The 19,588-nt window shown below is 50.1% G+C and overlaps 1 protein-coding gene across 1 annotated transcript; it reads left to right on the top strand.

The window, feature by feature from the left end:
• Positions 1–1,971: 1,971 nt before the first annotated feature.
• Positions 1,972–16,727, top strand: LOC122377672. The gene is made up of 5 exons (XM_043357985.1): positions 1,972–2,070; positions 4,223–4,306; positions 7,560–7,688; positions 7,865–8,029; positions 16,162–16,727. The coding sequence occupies exons 1-5, from the start codon at positions 2,011–2,013 to the stop codon at positions 16,201–16,203; spliced, it is 480 nt and encodes a 159-aa protein (XP_043213920.1). The 5' UTR covers positions 1,972–2,010; the 3' UTR covers positions 16,204–16,727.
• The last annotated feature ends 2,861 nt before the right edge of the window (positions 16,728–19,588 follow it).

The raw sequence follows: 19,588 nt of genomic DNA, 5'->3' as shown, positions 1-19,588 counted from the left end.
TCCTGGGCCACGTAGCGATACGCGGAAGGCGGCGTTCGAAAGAGCGTCAAAAATAATGAGGAAATCACTTAGGTCAATTTTTTGGTCAGGTCAAAGGTCAGGTCACCAGAGGTCATTGAAGGCAAAATTTCGCCGATTTCCAGGTCGAATGTCGACAATTTCCAAGAAGCCAACGCATAACTCGGGAACCAATAGAGCTACGGCGCCGCGGAAAAGCGCATTCGATAGCCCTATTAACGCCCTTTCTGAGCAATTTTCTCAGATTTGACCTAACGTCAACGGTTTTGCCTGCAGGGGGCAAAAACTGCAAAAATAGCCGATTTTTTTCGGAAACAGTTTTTCTGCAATAACTTTTGACCCAAGCCTTGTACGAGCTTACTTTTACCGGTATCGTGTTCCTCTCGTCAAGACGCATCGAATGAACTATAACTTGACCTTGAAAGGTCAACTTGAAAATTTGACCTCAGGTCAAGGTCATGACCTGACCGGAAAGGGTCATGTTGCATATCAGTCGATCCGTATCGTCGAGCTGAACACATCTAAGGCGTTTTCATCGCTCTAGCATGCCTTTATCAAAAGTTATTTGCGAAAAACTGTTAGATACCATTCGTGACCTAAGATGACCTCAGGGCATAAACAGGGGTCACAGACACCATTTTCATGTTCAGTGTGTCTAAACCACTTGTAATTCAGTGTTTGGGAGTTTTTATAATGTCTTTCGTCCAAAAGAGGCGCATTTCAATTTTCTCCCATTGACATAAATGGGGAGGTCGCAAAATTGACCTGACCTTAGGTCATCGATATCAAAATTCTGAGATATACATTTTGTACATGCTATTGCTCTTAGCAATCGCTGAAAGTTTCAAAGCGATCGGTCACTCGGTGTAGCTATGACAGACATTGAGACTTTTTATGAGGTGAGGTCACTTCAAGTGACCTGGTGACCTGACCTTGAATGACCTTGGTCTGAAATTTTCACAACATGTGTGGAATTGATGTATGATAAGGTGTACCAAAAACGGCGGCGCTCCGCGCCGCCGTTTTTGAGATATTCGCGAAAAACCACAAGGTGGTGTTCAAACACCCCCCCAGCAGGGCGCGGGTTAAATGGCATGCTTTGGTAACCGATTTAAATTCGCATTGACATCGCTTAGTTATATTTAAGCGATGAGATTCCTTCACAGCGTCAGAACAAGATCGACTGTTTGCTACACCAGCCAGCTCTGTTGGTACTCGGGTGCTGGGCGCGGCTCTGCCTTGGTATTCGGGTGCTGGGACGGTTCCGCTGGTCCTCGGGTGCTGGGTGCGGCACCCGCCACCTCCGCTGGAGCTCCGAGTGCTGGTGCGGCGTCAGATACTGGGCGCGGCGGTCGGCACCTCCTGTGATACAGCGCTGGTGTCAGCTGCGCTGCCCTGGAAAGTGAGAGGTGCCAGGCGGCTGACACGGTTTTCACGGCTGGGCCGCGACGACCGAGACCGGCAGACGGGGAGGGAGAAAGGGAGGGAGGTTTCTCTCAGGCCCTCCATACTCCGTGGGACGCCTGGTCAGGGCACCGGGACTTCTCGTCAAACACTGGGTGTCATGGGGAAATAATGGGACCGGAACATGAGCTGCGATGAAAGCAAACACTCCAAAGTCACACACGCTCACATGCATGTAGCCGGTAGCGGTTCAAATGCCAACCTTGCCACAGAACAGAGCGAGCGTGAAACTGTAGGTGATATCGCACGCATTATCCGCCACCAAACGACTAACAAATAAGCACATCGTTTGAGTGTTTGTCGAATGCTTCCACTATCCGTTGTCGATCGGCGTCAATGGTGGATGAGGCGGATGCCCACAAGGCTGCTACAGTACCTATCTACGTTTATCGCTGGCACGAATTGCATATTGCAGGAGGCAAGGCCGTGGCTGGCTGTTCATCATATAAACACGTGTCGACGATGGCATACCGTCTATTATGACACAGCTCTGCCGGTAGCCACCCAAAAGTGCTCATCGCTTTGATTATGTGGAAAAGTTGTTTTTGGGTGAAATTTTCACTCGTGTTTTTGATCATTTTTGCCCAGGTAAGCTTCATTTTTTTCAATTTGCTTTATAATGAAAATCGTTTTTTGGATAAAGCAACATTATGTTATGTTTCTACAAGTAGGTACTTAGAGGTAACTATGCTAAATCCAGCGAAAATTCGGAAACTTTGTTAATTGAATAGCGCACAAAGGTCAACGAAACGGATGTGTAAACTGAACCTGTTTCCGGCGTGGATTGCCTTATTTGTCTGCCTGCACTTACTTCGGTCAACTTGATTTCCTGACTCCGTTAAATGAAACTAATCTCATAGAAAGTATTAACCCTCGCCGGACCTATTGGTTTTCTACATACGCGCCGGCCGAGGGGGGGGGGCGGGTACGACCCCCCCCCCCTCGCCGTTTCGCCCCTGGTGGAGCTAGCGCGTCGTGGGAAAAAACGAGCGTGTGCGCCGTTACGAGACGCAGAGATTAGTACCCGATTTTAAGGTCCTAGGTCAACCGGTGACCTCTGAGGTCAGGTCAAGTGCCCCAAGGTACGGTTCAGTTTTTGATGAATAACTTCGCAAAAAACGGGCGCAGAGCCGCGATTTTGGCAGCATCGTGTTCGCCTCGCTCAGGCGCGTCGAATGATATACTTTTTGTCCGGGTCAGGTCAACTTGGGGTGTTGACCTCAGGTCAAGGTCAGGTCAGCAGCCCCAGGTCACGAAGTTAGTCAAAAGAGGTCATGTCGCCTATCATTCGATTCGGCCGGTCTTCCTGAGTCCATTGGTGGCTTTCCCGACTCGCTAGCTCAATTTTATCAAGAGTTATTGACGAAAAACTAATATGACCTTGATGACGTCATAAATGACGTCACGCAATGTCAACATTGCAAAAGTGACGCATCTTATCTTGCAAGGAGTGCATCAAATCACGATTCTGTGTGCTTGAGATAGTTGGAGATCGTTCCCGGCTCCAGAATAGCAGTTTTCATTTTTCCCCATTGACTTATAATTGTGAGGTCACGAAAATGACCTGGCCTCATATAACTTTTAGGAAAAATCCGAGATATACAAGTTGTGAGACTCATAATGGATACTAGATCCTGCAAGTTTCATTTCCCTGTGACATCTCCTCTGGCAGTGAGGGCGTTGCGAAGTTGCGACATCTGAAGACCGTGCAGAGGTTCACTTATGACGTCATAGGTCAGTGACCTGACCTGATTCAAAAATGCGGGTAGTGTTAAAAGATCCGGCTTGAATCAAAGGTCAGGTCTGCTAAGTTTCAGCTCTCTATCGCCAGCGTGTTCGGAGCTATCGCGAAAAAAACCTATGGGGGGGGGCGGCACCCGCCCCCCCCCCCTCGGCCGGCGAGGGTTAACCAAAAAAGTAAAATAATGCGATTTCCTCAGCTCAAAGCAACACAAACAAGGCGAAATTGCTGAGATGTCGAGATCTTGATATTTTTTTCTCGTTTGGTTGCAGTCTTCTCTTTTGTAGGAATAAGGATGCTATAAAAAGAAGTGCTTGAACCCAATAACAAAAGGCTTGCCAATCAGTTTTCTTTGCCTTAAACCGGACATTACAGAGAAGAGCGACAATAGGTTGAGATACCCATACAAACTTGCGAAAACAAACCATTCCTCCAGCCAGCAGCTATTCATCGTGAGTCCAATATTGGAACAGGCTCCAGCGCCTTGATTGAGTGAATGCTCTCCTCTGCTGAGACGTGTTCCGAATAATGCCACCGTTCTCTTTGAACGCTTGATTTTCCTCGAAGGGACTACTAAGAGACGGCACAATAGTCTGTACACGGTCGGTCTATTGACAGACCCCTGTCCTTTGGGAATTCAGACATGCTAAGATGTCACAGCACATCCTGCGTAAGGCGATAAATAAGGACACTTGAAGAACAGACAAATAAGACAGAGTCTCGGTAGCCGAATGAGCCGTGAACTGTGAACATCTAAACAGTGTGTTGTGAGATCATTGTGCACCTCGAACTGAATGTTCGTAATTGTCCCATGCCTCTACATAGACATAACGCAATTAAGTAATAAGTATGTAGATTCCATTTTTCATACATGTTCGGAAACAAACTACATCTTATGAAGACCTCAGAAATAACGAATAAAGATATGCATTTCCTAGTTTATTCGAATCGTTCCCATGAATGAGGCTGAATGTCGACTAATATATATTTTCTGTTTAGACCGCTTCCAGTAAACACCATCACCATGGCGGCAAGAACAGCAAGCACCATGGAAGTAAACTTCAAAAAGCAATACTCAACACGGTAAGGAAGTGTGCGATTTTGCATTCACGTAAAATGCGTCATATCTGAAGGCACCAATTTATAGAATATGTTTATATTTGAATACGATGATTTTGATACCAAGCGCTCTGCAGAGTAAATTACTCCCTGTATGCGCGAGAACGTTAACCCTATTAGTGGCAGGCTCCTGGCTATCTTAACGCAACTTTTGCCGATCGATAGAGAATGAACCAGGAATTCACATGGATCCTAAAAATATGCATTTTCAAAAATCATAGGCGGATACAGATCATTGATATTGGGGGTACACAAAAAGTATAGTAATTAGTAAATAAGGTTTTTGTTGGTACTGTTTCTAAAAAGGGTGGCAATGGTCTTGTTATCCCGCGAGTTGCTGGGGGGGGGGGGGGGCGTTAAACGCCCCCACTTTTTTCGCCGGGCCATAGCATAAAAACGGCGCGCCGCAGGCGCGCCAAATTTTTGGTGCCTGTAGGGAATTGATTGACGTTTATTGTGACAAGGTTTCAAAAAAATCGGTCGGAAAATTTTTTGAGATATCGAGGTTTTAGTTACGTCATGATTTCTGAGTTTTCGACCAAAAACGGCATATGTTCAAAAAATCATATAAAATCACAGAATAGACATACAGACATGACGTAAACGCCATTAGACTGCCAATACCATGGTCAATCAAATGGCTATCTTCGAGTATTGATTATCGCTCCGCATTTTTCATAATCTTGAACTGAATCTTGGCAATTTTTCGTGACTACTTCACGACCATGATACATGAATTTCTTAAATTGAACTTTTTGAGCCAAACACGTACACATATGATAAAATGAATGTCACCATCGTGTTCTACGCCCCAAATTACCAATAAAACATGTGCCACAGGCTGCGAATATCAGTTTTGATTTTCGGGGATATGTGCCTACCCGGTTGACCTGAGCTTGACCCTGACCTATGCTTGACTGACCCTTACATGGAGCTGACACTCTTGTAGGCCTTATAAGATGGATTGTGCACCGTTTTGACAGAGTTTATGGCGAGAGGCGCCCATTGCGAAGTCCTGAAGTCCATGCTACTGAAAGCCCGATTTCAGGTGTTTGACCTGACCTTGACCCGACCTGTGACCTCAAAATTCAACTTTAAAGTACTCATCTGAAGCGTCTCGTCGCGCTCTTTCGTTTGCCGCCTCGTGCGTTTCGCTGCGCCTATTGGTTCTCGAGTTATCGGCTGGGGGCGTTTAACGCCCCCCCCCCCCCAGCAAACGGTGGGTGGCGAAATACCCCAGCGGCCAGCAACTGCCGGGTTATGTTACAATTTTCTTATGAGAGAACGACTACAATTGTATCGGTCATGCATAGGCGGTGTCAGGGCACCTATGTTGGGAGGTAAACCATAACCCCCCCTTTTTGGACGCCTGGATCCGCCTATTATAGCAAAAACGTGTCAAAAGAGGATGCACAATAACTTTGTATATGTTATCACATTCACTGTTCACCTTTCATTCATTCACCTTTCATTCACTGTTCGTAAAACTGGTGCATACAGTTATAATACATCAGCATCGTGATCTTCGCCCAAATGACTCGCTTCACGAATAGGACCCCCCAATTCCCAGTGCTCTGGAGCCGCCCCTGGTAAAGTTATGAACTTGAAATTTTCAGGGAATGTGCCCAATTTAGTTTCAGGAAAAGTCAGAAAATTTCAGCATCGTAGCTTCAGCGGTTTCGGAGATATTCCCGAAAAACCTGAGGGGTGGATGAAAACAACCCCCCTGCCACTAATAGGGTTAAGTTATTTATCAAACGTTCCAATAAAATGTTTCCAAATTAAGTTCTATATTGATATTGTATTTAACCCGCGCCCCAGTGGCGGTCTCCGCCAACTTCGCCCTAGTGAGGGGGGGCATATGTTACCACCCACCTCTAACTCAAAAACTAAGAGGGCTAGAAAGACGCGGTAAAAAGCAGTCGATAGCTCTCAATGCGTAGGTTTGAAAGTATTTCAGTCATTTTTCATCTTAGAGCAATATTGGGGTCACCAGAGGTCATCAAAGGTCAAAATTTGCCAATGGTCATTATGTTTTTCAGAAAACATGCCGTTATCTCAGGAACTATGGTAGCTAGAAAAACGCATGGAAAAGCAATCGATAGCTCTTGAACTCTTCTTTTGAAAAGGTCATTATCAAAATTGACCTCAGGTCACGGGTTTAGCCTCCAGAGGGCAAAAACTCCAAAAATAGCTGTTTTTACGAAAAGTGTTTTTTGACAATAACTTTCGACAACAAAAAGCCACGACATTTCTATTGCCAGAATCGTGCTCCTCTCGCCGAGACGCGTCGAATGAACTATAATTTGACCTTGAAAGGTCAACTTGAAAATTTGACCTCAGGTCAAGGTCATGACCTGACCGGAAAAGTCATGTTGCATATCAGTCGATGCGTCTCGGCAAGACAAACACAATGAGACCATCCCCAGCGTGCTATCTCTTTCCAATCGCGTGTTATTGGCAAAAATCTGTTTGTAGCCTCAAATGACCTCGGATGACCTTTCTAGAGGCTATCAGCAAAAATAACACCCTGGTCATCACGGGTGGTCCAAATCATTGTGATTCTGAAATATTTGGACTGTTCCTATGCGTACACACGGATCTAGAGGCATTTTCATTTTTCTCCATTGACTTGTAATGGAAAGGTCACGCCACTGACCTGACCTTAGGTCACGGATATACAAAATCCGAGATATACAAATTGTCATCATGCATCATGCAATCCACCAAGTTTAAAATCTTTCTGACAAACACTGCAGGCTGGGCATGATTGCAAACTTTTTTATGCTTGGTCAGTTAACTTGACCTGGTGACCTGACCTGACATGACCTGGGGTCAAAAATTTCACACATTGTCCAAAATTGATGTACCAAAAGCTACCCCAAGCGGCGCAGCGCTACGCGGCGCGGTTTTTTATTCATACGCAAAAAACGCGAAAGGGTGGTAACATATGCCCCCCCCCCACTGGGGCGAAGGTTAAATTCATCTTTCGTAACGGCACCGTTTGTTGTATTGACTACAAAAAAATCCACAGAAATGCTAGCGATTGCAATAAGACTGGTCGTATTTTGAGCTTCATTGTATCAGTTAAGTATTTATAAAATCACAAAACTGTCACAGTGTTTTCAGGCTATATTTGACCCCCATTTTCTATAACTAAAATCAGCAAAAAAAATCTACCAGCTGGTAATTGAAGACCCTGCATTTTGTCCCACAGGTGATGACGATCCTAGAGAACTATCTGGAGCACGTCTGGGACGAGGCAAAAGATGGCATCTACCACGTCGTTGATGCCCCTCTGGATAACCTCGGCGACGTGAAAGATCTGTTTGAAGCAATAAAGAACGTAAGTAACAAAGCATCACCTCCATACCATATTTACCGAATTATGAATCAAACGCTGTATCACATATAAAACTTTGAGCAGTAAAATACGAGCTGGAAAATTTTCAGTTTGGTGGTAATGAGATAATGCTCAGAAACTCACTTGCATATATGAACGTCGGGTAATGATGATTACAGAGGAAAAACAAGAAAAAGTCAGGGAAGAAGCAGAAGCCTCTGTCCAAGTACGGTGCCGGTATCAAGGACGAAATCAAGTTCGGCCTTCACGAGATCATCGCCTCTCCGATGGACAACCTGCCGGCCCTCATTTACAACGACCGCGTCGATCCGACCGCTCACCCGGTACGTAACACCACTCACTCGGTACGTAACAGTACTCATTCAGTACGCAACGCCACTCATTCGGTACGTAACAGCGCCCATTCGGTACGGACAACCTGCCCTCCCTCATATACATACACCGTCCGTGTGGATCTGACTTTACACCCGGTAACTTACACTGTTATATGTATAGTCGGTCAAATATGTATCTTTCCCGGCCGGCCCTCCCCAAGCTGGGCAGGTCGGTAACTTGGCTGAATCCGCCGGCCGCTGCGAGTACTACGGAGGGGAGGGGACAGGTTGTGCGGTTGCCGCGTCGGCCAATGAGCGCGGACCTGGCGAGCGGGCTGGGGCCACGGCGCGTTGACCTAATATGGTCAAAGGTTCATGCCCTGCGGGTATGGTCTGCGGCCAGCTGGCCCACTGATTGAGCCACAGCACCGGGTCGCGGAAAGGTTTCGATAGGTATATGAATTGGAGAGTGGAGACCGTTAGCTTGAACTTGAGTGTAGTCGCTCTAGGTTTGAGATGCCGTATCACTGCACCGTTTTTGAAAAGGGGAGAATTATTCAGTTGAGTGATGAGGGTAGAACGGTTGCAGAAATCTTTAGGAGGGTTGGTTTAGGAGGTTGTTTTAGGAGGGGGCGGTTTTACGCCCCCCCCCCCCCCGTCTAACTCGACTCCTGAGCGTCGTAGAGACAAGCGGTAGGCGGCGTTCGAAAGAGCGATAAAAAACGTTTTTACTTCTGATACTTTTTCTTAAATAGCTTTTGATCCAGACAAGATAAAGGATCGATTCGAACGTCATCGTTCTTAGCTTGTCAAAGCGCATCGAAAGCTATATCATGTGACCTCGAAAGGTCAAGTTGAAAATTTGACCTAAGGTCAAGGTCATGACCTGACTGAAATAGGTCATGTTGCATATCATTCGATCCGCATTGATCAGACAAACATGATAAACGTCGAACAGAGTCTCTATTTCTATTCACTCAAAAGTTATTGCAGAAAACCCCCGCTGGTGACCTCAGGTGACCTCGGATGACCTAGCGACACCTTCCAAAGGTCACCGGTGACATCTTTCGGTAGAATGACCACCAGGGACCTGCAACACCATGATCCTGAATATATTGTGTGGATCGGGTGGCATTCAGATGAAGTTGAAATTTATCCCATTGACTTATAATGGGGAGGTTGTGAGATTGACCTGACCTCAGGTCATAGATAAAAAAATCCGAGACATACATTTTGTGGATATTGTCACCCTTACTAACTCCTGAAAGTTTCATATCGATCGGTCAACAGTTGTAGCTTTGGTGCAAGTTCAAACTTTTTGTGACGTTAGGTCACTCAAACCGACCTGTTGACCTGACCTTAAGTCATATAAGGTCAAAATTCGCACACAGTATGCGCAATAGATGGAAAAACAGGTATGCAAAATTTGGTGGCGCTGCACGCCGCCGTTTTTCGGCTATCTGCGAAAAACCTGGGGGGGGGCGCAAATCGCCCCCCCCCCCCGGCCCGGCGCAGGTTAAGATTTTCAGTAGATATGGCTTAACGCTTTCCCGTTAATGCCAAAAAAAAAAAAGTTTTTGCTTTATCAAAAAATAACCGGTCATAATTCGATTAAATATTTCTCTTGCGCTAATCATCATATCACCAAGCATTCAATCGTATCAAGAGCAACCATCTTAATTTTTAGGTCAGCGACCCCTGTTGAAACACCAGATAATCCTTTGATAGCTCATAGCACTCAGTCTACAATTTACACGGCGCATGAAAGCACAGCCATCATTAGACCATCGCGCTGCCCTCACATTCGTTAGATTCCTAACGCATCCGCTTGCTCGCCTCTCCCGGCCAGACCCGCCGGAGCACCCGGCGGCGAGGCCGTCCAGTGCTGGTCTGCGGTCACTCTCCAGCCGGCCGCTGTGTAGCTCCGCCCCCCGCGCGTGACGTCACAGGGCCGCCGAGCCGCCAGGGCAGCTGGGGTGTGGGCTCAGCCAACTATCGAATCCAGACCGTAGCGCCACTTGGCGGCCGGGAAAGATACATATTTGACCGACTATACGTGGTATGCGATTGCCTTACCTTCTGTCATTAATGCCGCGACAAAACTGTCCCTTTCTCCGTTTGTATTGCAGGGTACCTACCTATTGTTCATTTCGTAGTATGACAATTCAAGCTTGCCCTGAACATTAAAGTCACCTTCAAAAATATTCGAAACTTAGCTAAAAAAAATGAAGGTTCACAATTGCTTAACGTTTTCAGATATTATAGGGACTAGGGAGTAGGGAGGACAGCAGGTCCGTGATTAGTCCTTCAGCCTTCACGCTAGCGTATATTCAGTCGTGTAGAGCTGTTGTACTGCTACCACCAGCCGGCTGCAGGGCCTGTTGTTGCCCGCTATCCCCTCACGCTCGATCAGCCTTTCTTCACTGGTGTCCGAAGCCAGCGCCCTCTGCAGACGGTGCCGAGGAACTGTTAGTTCGCTGGATGACGCTGGTTACGTGAGGCTCTGAGCCCTCTGACTGGGTGTTGGGAGTCCGACGAAGGTTCGTCTCTATCGTCAGGACAGGCTGAGGCAAACCTCGCCGAAGGCACTCCTTGGTAGCATGATCCAGCTAGACAGACTGATGAGTAATTATCACTGATGGGAGTCATGATGGACCCCCTCGAGTCGTGATGTCGGATAGCTGTAGGCAGCTTTTTTCTCCACCCTATGCAATTTCACATTCATTAGGACTACCCAATGTCATGACTGGAATTGTAAACGATGCCAAGAATGCAACGAGCAGTTACTGCTGCTATCCGACGGACCATTATCAATGACCATGATCCGATCAAGATATGCCATAAAGTCGAAGATAGTCAAGCATAGGTTTCTCCAATTCTCATAACCTGAAGAACTAGAGAATGGATACGAGTAGATGACAGGATGCTGCACAGCGCACTGAATTCGATGCATGATGAGCTTATCCTGTCGACCCTTTAGCTCTACAGCCAGTGACTGTGGACACTGTGGTTGTTTGCATCATTGATCCATGAAGAAAAAAGCTATTGGCGAGAATCAATATAGATAGTGTTTAAATCGTTTAAACTAAGTTCGTTGATCAATTAAAAACGGAGTGGGCCCAAAGCCTGATATCAGAGAGAATATGATAACATGATAAGTAACAGCATATCCAATATCCACTCCCATTTCCCTATTTTTTCAGAAGAGTCGCTAAGCTAACGATCCCGCCCGTTTTCTCCCGTTGTTCGGCACTTTACGATGTTGAACGGTCGATGTGGGAACCCGGCCTATGTAAATACAGAAATAGTGCAGTACAAGCGCAGGTGCAGAACTATAGGCATTGTTCGCGAGAATCGTTCAGTTCACCCGTTCGAGTACTCGTTCTCTGTCATTACCCGGAGGACCATAAAGTTATTGTTCATATATGAAAAAGTCTATTCTTGATTGAAACGGAAACGGTTAAAATGCACAAATACGGCGGTCACAAATGCGGTTCACTGAATCGTTCTCGTAGGGCCACGTCGGCCGCGTCGTACGTAAGGCCACGTCGGCCACGTCGTGCACCGGGCCGTCGCGCACCGGTGGAGTCCCGTCGAAGACTCTCAGGCCCCCGACCCGTCTCAGCCCTCGTGGTACGCACAACACGTGGGCATGAGAACCAGGGCAGGGGCCAGATGACACATATGTGAGCGGCGTGGCGCGGCGGACCGACCGCTGCGCTCCGAGCGCCGGCCGTCTTTGCGAAGATATCAAAAATGCCTATTTGCTCGCTAACATAGCCGGCCCGGTTTTTCGCGATCATCCGCGGAAAATCCAACAACTAGCGAGCAATCGTTCAAGCGTCCCGTACGCACGCACACACTCGTAACGATCCGTTCAACATGCGCGATATACATACACTCACATACAATACGCATTACGCACTACAGAGTCTGGCCGGGGCGGAGGTCATTCCTGACAACAATCACGCGCCCAGTCGTAAAACTATACGACGGCGCGGTCCCGGCCGCCGGTCACTGTCACCGTTGTCACGCACTGACGCAGGTCGTTAACTACGAACACTCGCTCGAGAGGCACTGGCGGCAGTGACAGTGCCGTCACATTGCCGACACACAAACACCCAGCACCCAGCGTACAACACATAACACACATTGCATTACCGAACGGAGCGGACGCGAACAGAAACTAGCGCTAACATGGGCGTGGTACCATAGACTAATCTAACACTGCGCACTCTAAGGTCGTAAACTAGCTCATTCGTAGACCGACCGGCCAAGTGGGCCGGGAGGGACACTGTCACAGTGAACGCGTAGCATCGTCACACGGCTCACAGTTGATAGCTAATGGCTGAACACTAAACACAAATGACCATTGACCGCGGACAGAGTGAGCGGCTCACTCTCACACGCACACACACACAGACACGCTTACACCGCGAATGACGAGGGCAGGAAACACTAATAGATGTCCAGATCTCGACACTGCTCGCCGGCGGCACGGCAGGGTCGTAAACGACTCACTTCAGTCGTCCCACGCGCGCGCATATTATCCCATCAATACTGTCCGTCACCGTCGCACTCGAGGCGGCAAAGGCGGTTGACAGGCCGCCTGTATTGGCCGGTGGCAGTCGTCGCATCCACGGCGCGGATACGACCGCCTACACCGGGGTCATACACTCCGCTCGTCCCATCGGCCGATGTCCACGCGGTACGTCTCCGTCGGTCAGCCGCACTGGTTCGTCGACCCTGACCTCGGTCGTGTCCATGATCGACATGCAGTGTGCGGTCGGCGTGCGCGGGGAGACACTCTCGCCGCCGGCGTCGCCAGGAGCGATCCTGCGGCTGCGTGTTCTTCCGCTTCCAGCGACGGCCACCGACTCTGAGCAGGCCGCCGGAGTCCATGAGGCAGGACGAAAAGTCACTGCCGTTTACGACCGGCTCCGCTCGCTCGGTGACGCACGCCGTCACCCTCGTCTCGTCGCCGGAGGGGGCGGCCGGGCCGGACCGCGCAGCTGGACCTCGTATCCACGGTCCGCCGGGGGCGAGGTCCGTCCCCGGGTCGCCTCTGCTGAAGATGTCGGCCGGGCCCGGCGGCTCGGCTGCGTGACACCACTGGGTCGTCTCTGATGATTCCTGGGTGTGAAGGTCAGCGACTGCACTCGTTTTATCGCTGACACGAACGTGATTGACAACGTGTTCACCATCGAGCACCGAGCGTTCCGACGCCCGCCCGGTCACCGTCCATCCCAACAGCGTCCTTACGGCGCACAGCGTTCCCGTCGGTCCCTCGATCACTTCCCGCGGCACAATAAGTTCGATGACGTCGGTTCCCAGGAGCACCTCCACTGGGCCGTGGGTGGCGCTGGGGAGATCCAGGTCGTCCAGGTGCGGCCATTTCTCCTTTGCCACTGTGCAGTCCATGGCCTTGGCTGACACGTTTAACGTCGGCGTCGTTTGGGCGTTTCGTATACGGTGTGCCCTGCCGTCGCCGCCCACAGCCTCGACGGCGAAGGATACGCGTCGTGACGTCGTCGTTTGGGTCCCACTCAGCGTACTCAGCACCAATTTGTCGGTGGGCCCCGAGATGCCGAGCCGGTCACACAGGTCGTCGGTGATCAGTGTGACCTGACTGCCCAGGTCGAAGAGTGCGTTCGTGGTGCGGCTACCTGCCGGACCATTAACGGTGATCGGCACCACCTGCAGGAGAACATCACTGCGAGGCTCGGCCGATGCAGTGCCGACATGTTTGGCAGATGACGGCGTACTATCATCGGAATCACGCCGCGGAAACACTCGTCCTCCATTGTGTAACAGCGCGTGATGACGCCTGCCGCAGTGCTCCGCGTCACATCGTGCATCACTGGGACACGTAGCGCTGATGTGACCACGACCTAGGCAGTTAAAGCACAGTCCGTTTCTGCCGACGAACTCTGCCTTCTCACTTACAGTCAGCGCGAGAAATTCGTCACAGTGCTGGAGCTCGTGTGTTTGCTGACACATGGTACACCAGTCACTGTGTCCGTCCGCTGATGACTTTATGGCAGCTGTCCTCTCCCGCTTTACAGCCGCCGGCGTGGGCCGCGCCGACGTGGTGGTAAACACGCGTCTCGGGCGGCACTCAGCGTCATTAGCCTCGACCTTCGGCAGCTGCTTGGTGGTCACGTTCAAGGCCAACCGACCAGCTGACACATGACGGCGAAGCCATTCGTCGAGATCGACGAGCGTCGGACGAGTGATGCCGTTTTCCACCATGTGCTCGCCCCACCTCCAGGCGAGGGAGGCTGGTAGCTTCCCAGTCACAGTGGTGACGTTCGTGGCGGCGGCAAGGTCGTGATCGTAGTGTAAACACTGTAAGACGCTCACCGCGGTGTGGAGCTCACGGGACAGCTCTGTGAGCGCTGACAGGTCACCGTCTTTAACTGGCCGCGCTGTGAGCAGTCTTTTCATCGTGGCGTGTATCACACGGGACGGGTCACCAAACTCTCGTTCCAGCTCACCCAGGGCAGTGCTATATAGACTGGCGTCGCAGAGCATGCCCCGCACAGACTCTCTCGCCGGCCCCGTCAGGTGAGTCTGCAGATAGGTCAGCCGTTCTACGTCGGTGAGGTCGGCGCGGTCGTGTACCAGCGCTTTGAAGAGGGCTATCCACCGCGGCCACTCGATGGCAGAGCCTCCGAACTTCTCCAGTGTGATGCGCGGCAGATGCGGGACCGCTCGTGTGTCGTCACTGGACGGGCGCTGCAGACGCATTGCAGGTGGAGGCACAGCGCTGACGGGAGCCGTATCCACTGGTGGCACGTGTAGCTGAGACTGAGTCAGCCACTGTCGGGTGCGCGTGACCGACTCGTCCGTCTGTCGAGACACGCATACCTGCGCCGGTGGCTCTGTTGCAACCACCGGGAGACCGGCGACGGATGGTGCAGCATAAGAACGAGCGAGCTGCGAACCTAGCTCCTCCTGCTCCAGCAGCTCCAACTCCAGCTGGCGGCATTCTGCTTCATCCTTCGCCGCCTGGGCTTCTAGTGCTGCCTGCGCCTCCGCCTGCTCCGCCTGCTGCCGGGACTGCTCTGCCTGCGCCTCCGCCTGACGCCGGGCCAGCTCAGCCTTGGCGGCGGCGGCGCGCTGGACCTGTTCCGCCTGGAGCTTGCTTAGCGCAGCTCGGCGGCGGGCTTCACTGAGGCCGGAGGACGCCGTACTGAAGCTCGCCTCACTCCTCGTGTGATATGAGCTCCGGCGACCTTGATGCGATTTTGCATCACTGTCGTGTCGTGACCGTTTGTCAGACATTGCACTCACAATTCACACTACCGCGTCGTCACTGTAAATCCATTCGCACACTAGTTCACTGAGATCCGGCCCGGAGGACCAGAATGTTCGCGAGAATCGTTCAGTTCACCCGTTCGAGTACTCGTTCTCTGTCATTACCCGGAGGACCATAAAGTTATTGTTCATATATGAAAAAGTCTATTCTTGATTGAAACGGAAACGGTTAAAATGCACAAATACGGCGGTCACAAATGCGGTTCACTGAATCGTTCTCGTAGGGCTACGTCGGCCGCGTCGTACGTAAGGCCACGTCGGCCACGTCGTGCACCGGGCCGTCGCGCACCGGTGGAGTCCCGTCGAAGACTCTCAGGCCCCCGACCCGTCTCAGCCCTCGTGGTACGCACAACACGTGGGCATGAGAACCAGGGCAGGGGCCAGATGACACATATGTGAGCGGCGTGGCGCGGCGGACCGACCGCTGCGCTCCGAGCGCCGGCCGTCTTTGCGAAGATATCAAAAATGCCTATTTGCTCGCTAACAGGCATATTCGTGGATTGTCCCTGTACGTCCCCCCTTATCTCTCAAACGCGCAGATGAAAGCCAATGAATTTCAATGAATTTCCGGTACACGGATATAATATGTAGACCTAACTAGACGGCGTTAGTTTGGACTTCGGAGACCGCACACGTGCACACGTGCACATTTAGCTTGGAGACCGCAATCAAAGGCGCCATCGTCCTCGGCTTCTCATGTGACCCGCTTCCCTGACGAAATATGTGCCACTGCCCTATCCAACCGTCATCGTCCCGCCGTCAGTGTTCACTCTGAGAACTGGGACGGACCCGTGCGCTGACGGATGTTTTTCTTTCGACAGCATTGGAAGATGCGCTCGGAAACTGGAGGGGCAGAGCCCTAGGCTGGAGCTGCATATCGCCTGCCTACCCCGAACGTAACCTCAGCTGCTCGTGACATGGGCGGACGATGCCGCGGTGTGCTGACCCCGCTCCCTAACTGCCTATCAGCCTACGTGCCTACTGCCTAAGTGCTTATCAGCCTGTCGATGAAAATGCACTCACGGGTCTTCAATATTGATATGCAGCAGGCTCTGCCTTATCGACTGTCCAGCGGCATTGCCAACCAGATTTATTGCTGTCGGTACTTGCATGAAACATTTACATTTGAGTAGTCAACATTGTACTTCTGTCTTTGCAGACTGACTTAGAAGATGGCATTGAATACTCTTGCTGATGCACACATACTCGCATCAGACTGAAAAATCGTTAAATGATACCTAATCGTAGTTGAGGGAAATGTGCATCAATTATCATATGTTATTGTGTACCTTATTGTTATTGAGTGTTCTTATATTGTTGGTAATCTAATTTCATGTCATGTCATTGCAAATGTTATTCATTGGTATGAATAAAACAAACATCGGGTTGAAACGAATTCCTTAGACACCTAGTGATGAAAGAAGGATCAGACTAACGTTCTGTGCTGCACAAACTCATGACACATAGGTGCACTGTCAGGACTCCAAATGGAATGGCTCGTCTCAACCTTAATCGAGCGGACAAGTTTCCTATAGTCATGACACGCAAAAATGCCGTAGAACGAAATCGTGGGATGGGTCACGAGAAATAAGACGGTCGTCACCTGGTAGCTGTGACGGCCAGCCCCCCCCACCCCCCCCCCCCCAAAAAAATATTATCCGATAGACAGAAGCCTTCAGACATACAACAAGGTCTACGAGCTTGGGTCTGTTAGCAGATAGAATAACCAAACAATCAGCAGCCCAAATGGTAAAAACAATGTCCGCACATCTGCGAGTAACCAAAAACTGCCTCCTAAACTTTCCCAGTTTCAGCTTTTTAGCTTTTCAAATAAACGTATGATATGATGGTGATACCGTAAAACAAAAATAATATCGGCGCTCGTCCATTTTATCTCAGCCGTACGATTATACCTAACTTGAGAATTCATACCTCAGTGAGGGATTCCATTGTCCTTCCCCGTGGCAGCTAACGCAATCGGCAAACTCAGCTGGTAAACAATATTGCATCGCAGCGTTGGTTGATCTATTCATGACCCTCGCGCACACTGCCGACGCTGCTGGTCGGTTGACGAGCATTCAGCAATCAGGCCTCAAGACATCGATAGCTACATATGTGGAAACAGCAGTGGTCGTATACGGTGGACGTATCAACGGATATAGCTATATATACCTAATTGAAGCTACGGCTTTTATTTTATCTTATCTATCTTTTTTTTTGTCTGTCCGGTTTCCACTGGCGATTTATAATGAGCCTCAGCAACGCTTGCAAATATTAATATGCTCATCAAGAGCCTCCCTCACACGTGTCCTAACACGTGCTGTTCCGCTGACAAATTCGTATTATTTTTCAGTGAGCCATTTATGGATGGGCATTGTCTTAAATTCTTTTGGCGAGTAGGTATTGCTTACAGTTTGTGTGGGTAGTGTTTAATTCAGTCGCGGAGAGCTTGCCGCTCCAATTTGTTCTGGCAGGCGAAGAGACAGGTCAAGTTGCTGGGTAGTTCCCTATGTGTCAGCTGATAAAGTGCGACTTTACCGGTGGCAATATTAGCACCAGTTCGCGGCACAGCACCTGACCGAGCTACCAGTGTACGAAGTTGTTGCCAGCGTGTTAGTGATTACCTGCTGATGACGTAATACACGGCAGCTGAGGTATATTCTTACCTGCGTAATCTGAAACTGATTATAACTAGCACAGTTCCTGGCTTTTGCAGGGACTGTAATGAAGCGTAAAATTGCAATGCAACGTTAGTAGTGTGTTGGTCACTTGATTAACCCAATATAAGCACAGACTTCACAAAATGAGACCGCCTGATCCATAACTTGGTGGGATGCGGTATGCCGATCAGAGTCGCCAGGCTTGGCATCGCATTATCTTATGTAACACACAGATAAAGATAGACAGAGAGGAGAGCGAGAAAGAGAGAGAGAGAGAGAGAGAGAGAGATAGAGAGAGAGAGAGAGAGAGAGAGAGAGAGAGAGAGAGAGAGAGAGAGAGAGAGAGAGAGAGAGAGAGAGAGAGAGAGAGAGAGAGAGAGAGAGAGAGAGAGAGAGAGAGAGAGAGAGAGAGAGAGAGTGTTAAGTTTGTATTCAAGTATGCATTTATGTTATCGTCCCAAGTTATATTTGTTTGCGTCGCGTCGTGTTATGTTACCGCGCTGTGTTATTGAGCGGCGACGCTGCCCCGCCCGGCCGCTCGCCGCGGCCCAGCCGGCCGGCGTGACACGGGGGGCGCGTGCGCGCTGACCTGGCGCCGGTCACGTGATCGGTGGCGACCTCGGCCCGGCGGCGCCTGGACGGGGGCAGTAGGCGATCGGGAGGCGGGGCGGACGGTGGTCGGTATTCTGGATCGGTCACTTGTCCGCCTCTGTCTCTCGGTCCCTGCTCCCCCAGTCCTCCCGCCAGTCTGGAGTGGAGTGGCATATTGAGCCGCTTCCACCTTCCGCCGGAGTTAGGGCCGTCAACGGGCCGTCAATTTCCGGCCATTACCTACCCACTGACTATTACCTACCTGTGTGATTGTGCCACCTTTGCCAAATACAGCCACTGAACCGTATTTTATCTCTTTGGTCCTTAATTCATTTTTTTTATGCGCCTGATTCTCAACTCTTAAACATCAATTTTAACATAGTCCTCCCCGGGCCAGATGCGCCTTTTTGGCTGAAATTTTCACTTACCCAGAGGCACCTTAATTTTGAATAATGGAGGACCAGGTGAAATTAAGGACCAAACTGAGGACCAAAGCCACCAAACTAGTCAATGACACAAAGGCATACCGAGCCAAGGACCACAAAGACATCGACATTGACTACCTTGCCTACAAAGTCCATCAACTAAATGCATTGCGAGACGACCTTAAAGCAGTCCAGACCCTTCTCGACAAAGACGGCAACCCAGACGAGACTCAACATACCGACATGATAGAGGAGGAGGTCTTCATGGCGTCTCGACTCCTGGCTCGACTCGAAGGAGGAGCGGCTGGAGCCATTCGAGACAGCACACGTGAAGTCGACCCGACCTCAAATACTGACCTTCGATCCTCGCTCGTCGTGAAGATACCCACATTCAGCGGAGACCTTATGAAGTGGCGCTCATTCTGGGAGCTGTTCGGCGTATCCATCCACAGCAACAGCCGGTACAGCAACATCGAGAAGTTTGTGGTCCTGAAGTCGCACCTCAGTGGCTCAGCCCAGAAGGCCATCGACGGGATCCCTGTGTCTGGAGACGGATATCTCGCCGCCATCGA

This window comes from Amphibalanus amphitrite, unplaced genomic scaffold (assembly GCF_019059575.1).
Source record: "Amphibalanus amphitrite isolate SeventyFive unplaced genomic scaffold, NRLGWU_Aamphi_draft 000048F_arrow, whole genome shotgun sequence".
In the NCBI taxonomy this organism is placed as follows: domain Eukaryota; kingdom Metazoa; phylum Arthropoda; class Thecostraca; order Balanomorpha; family Balanidae; genus Amphibalanus; species Amphibalanus amphitrite.
Note: the sequence above shows the minus strand (reverse complement) of the source record. Positions and strands in the feature narration are given on the sequence as shown.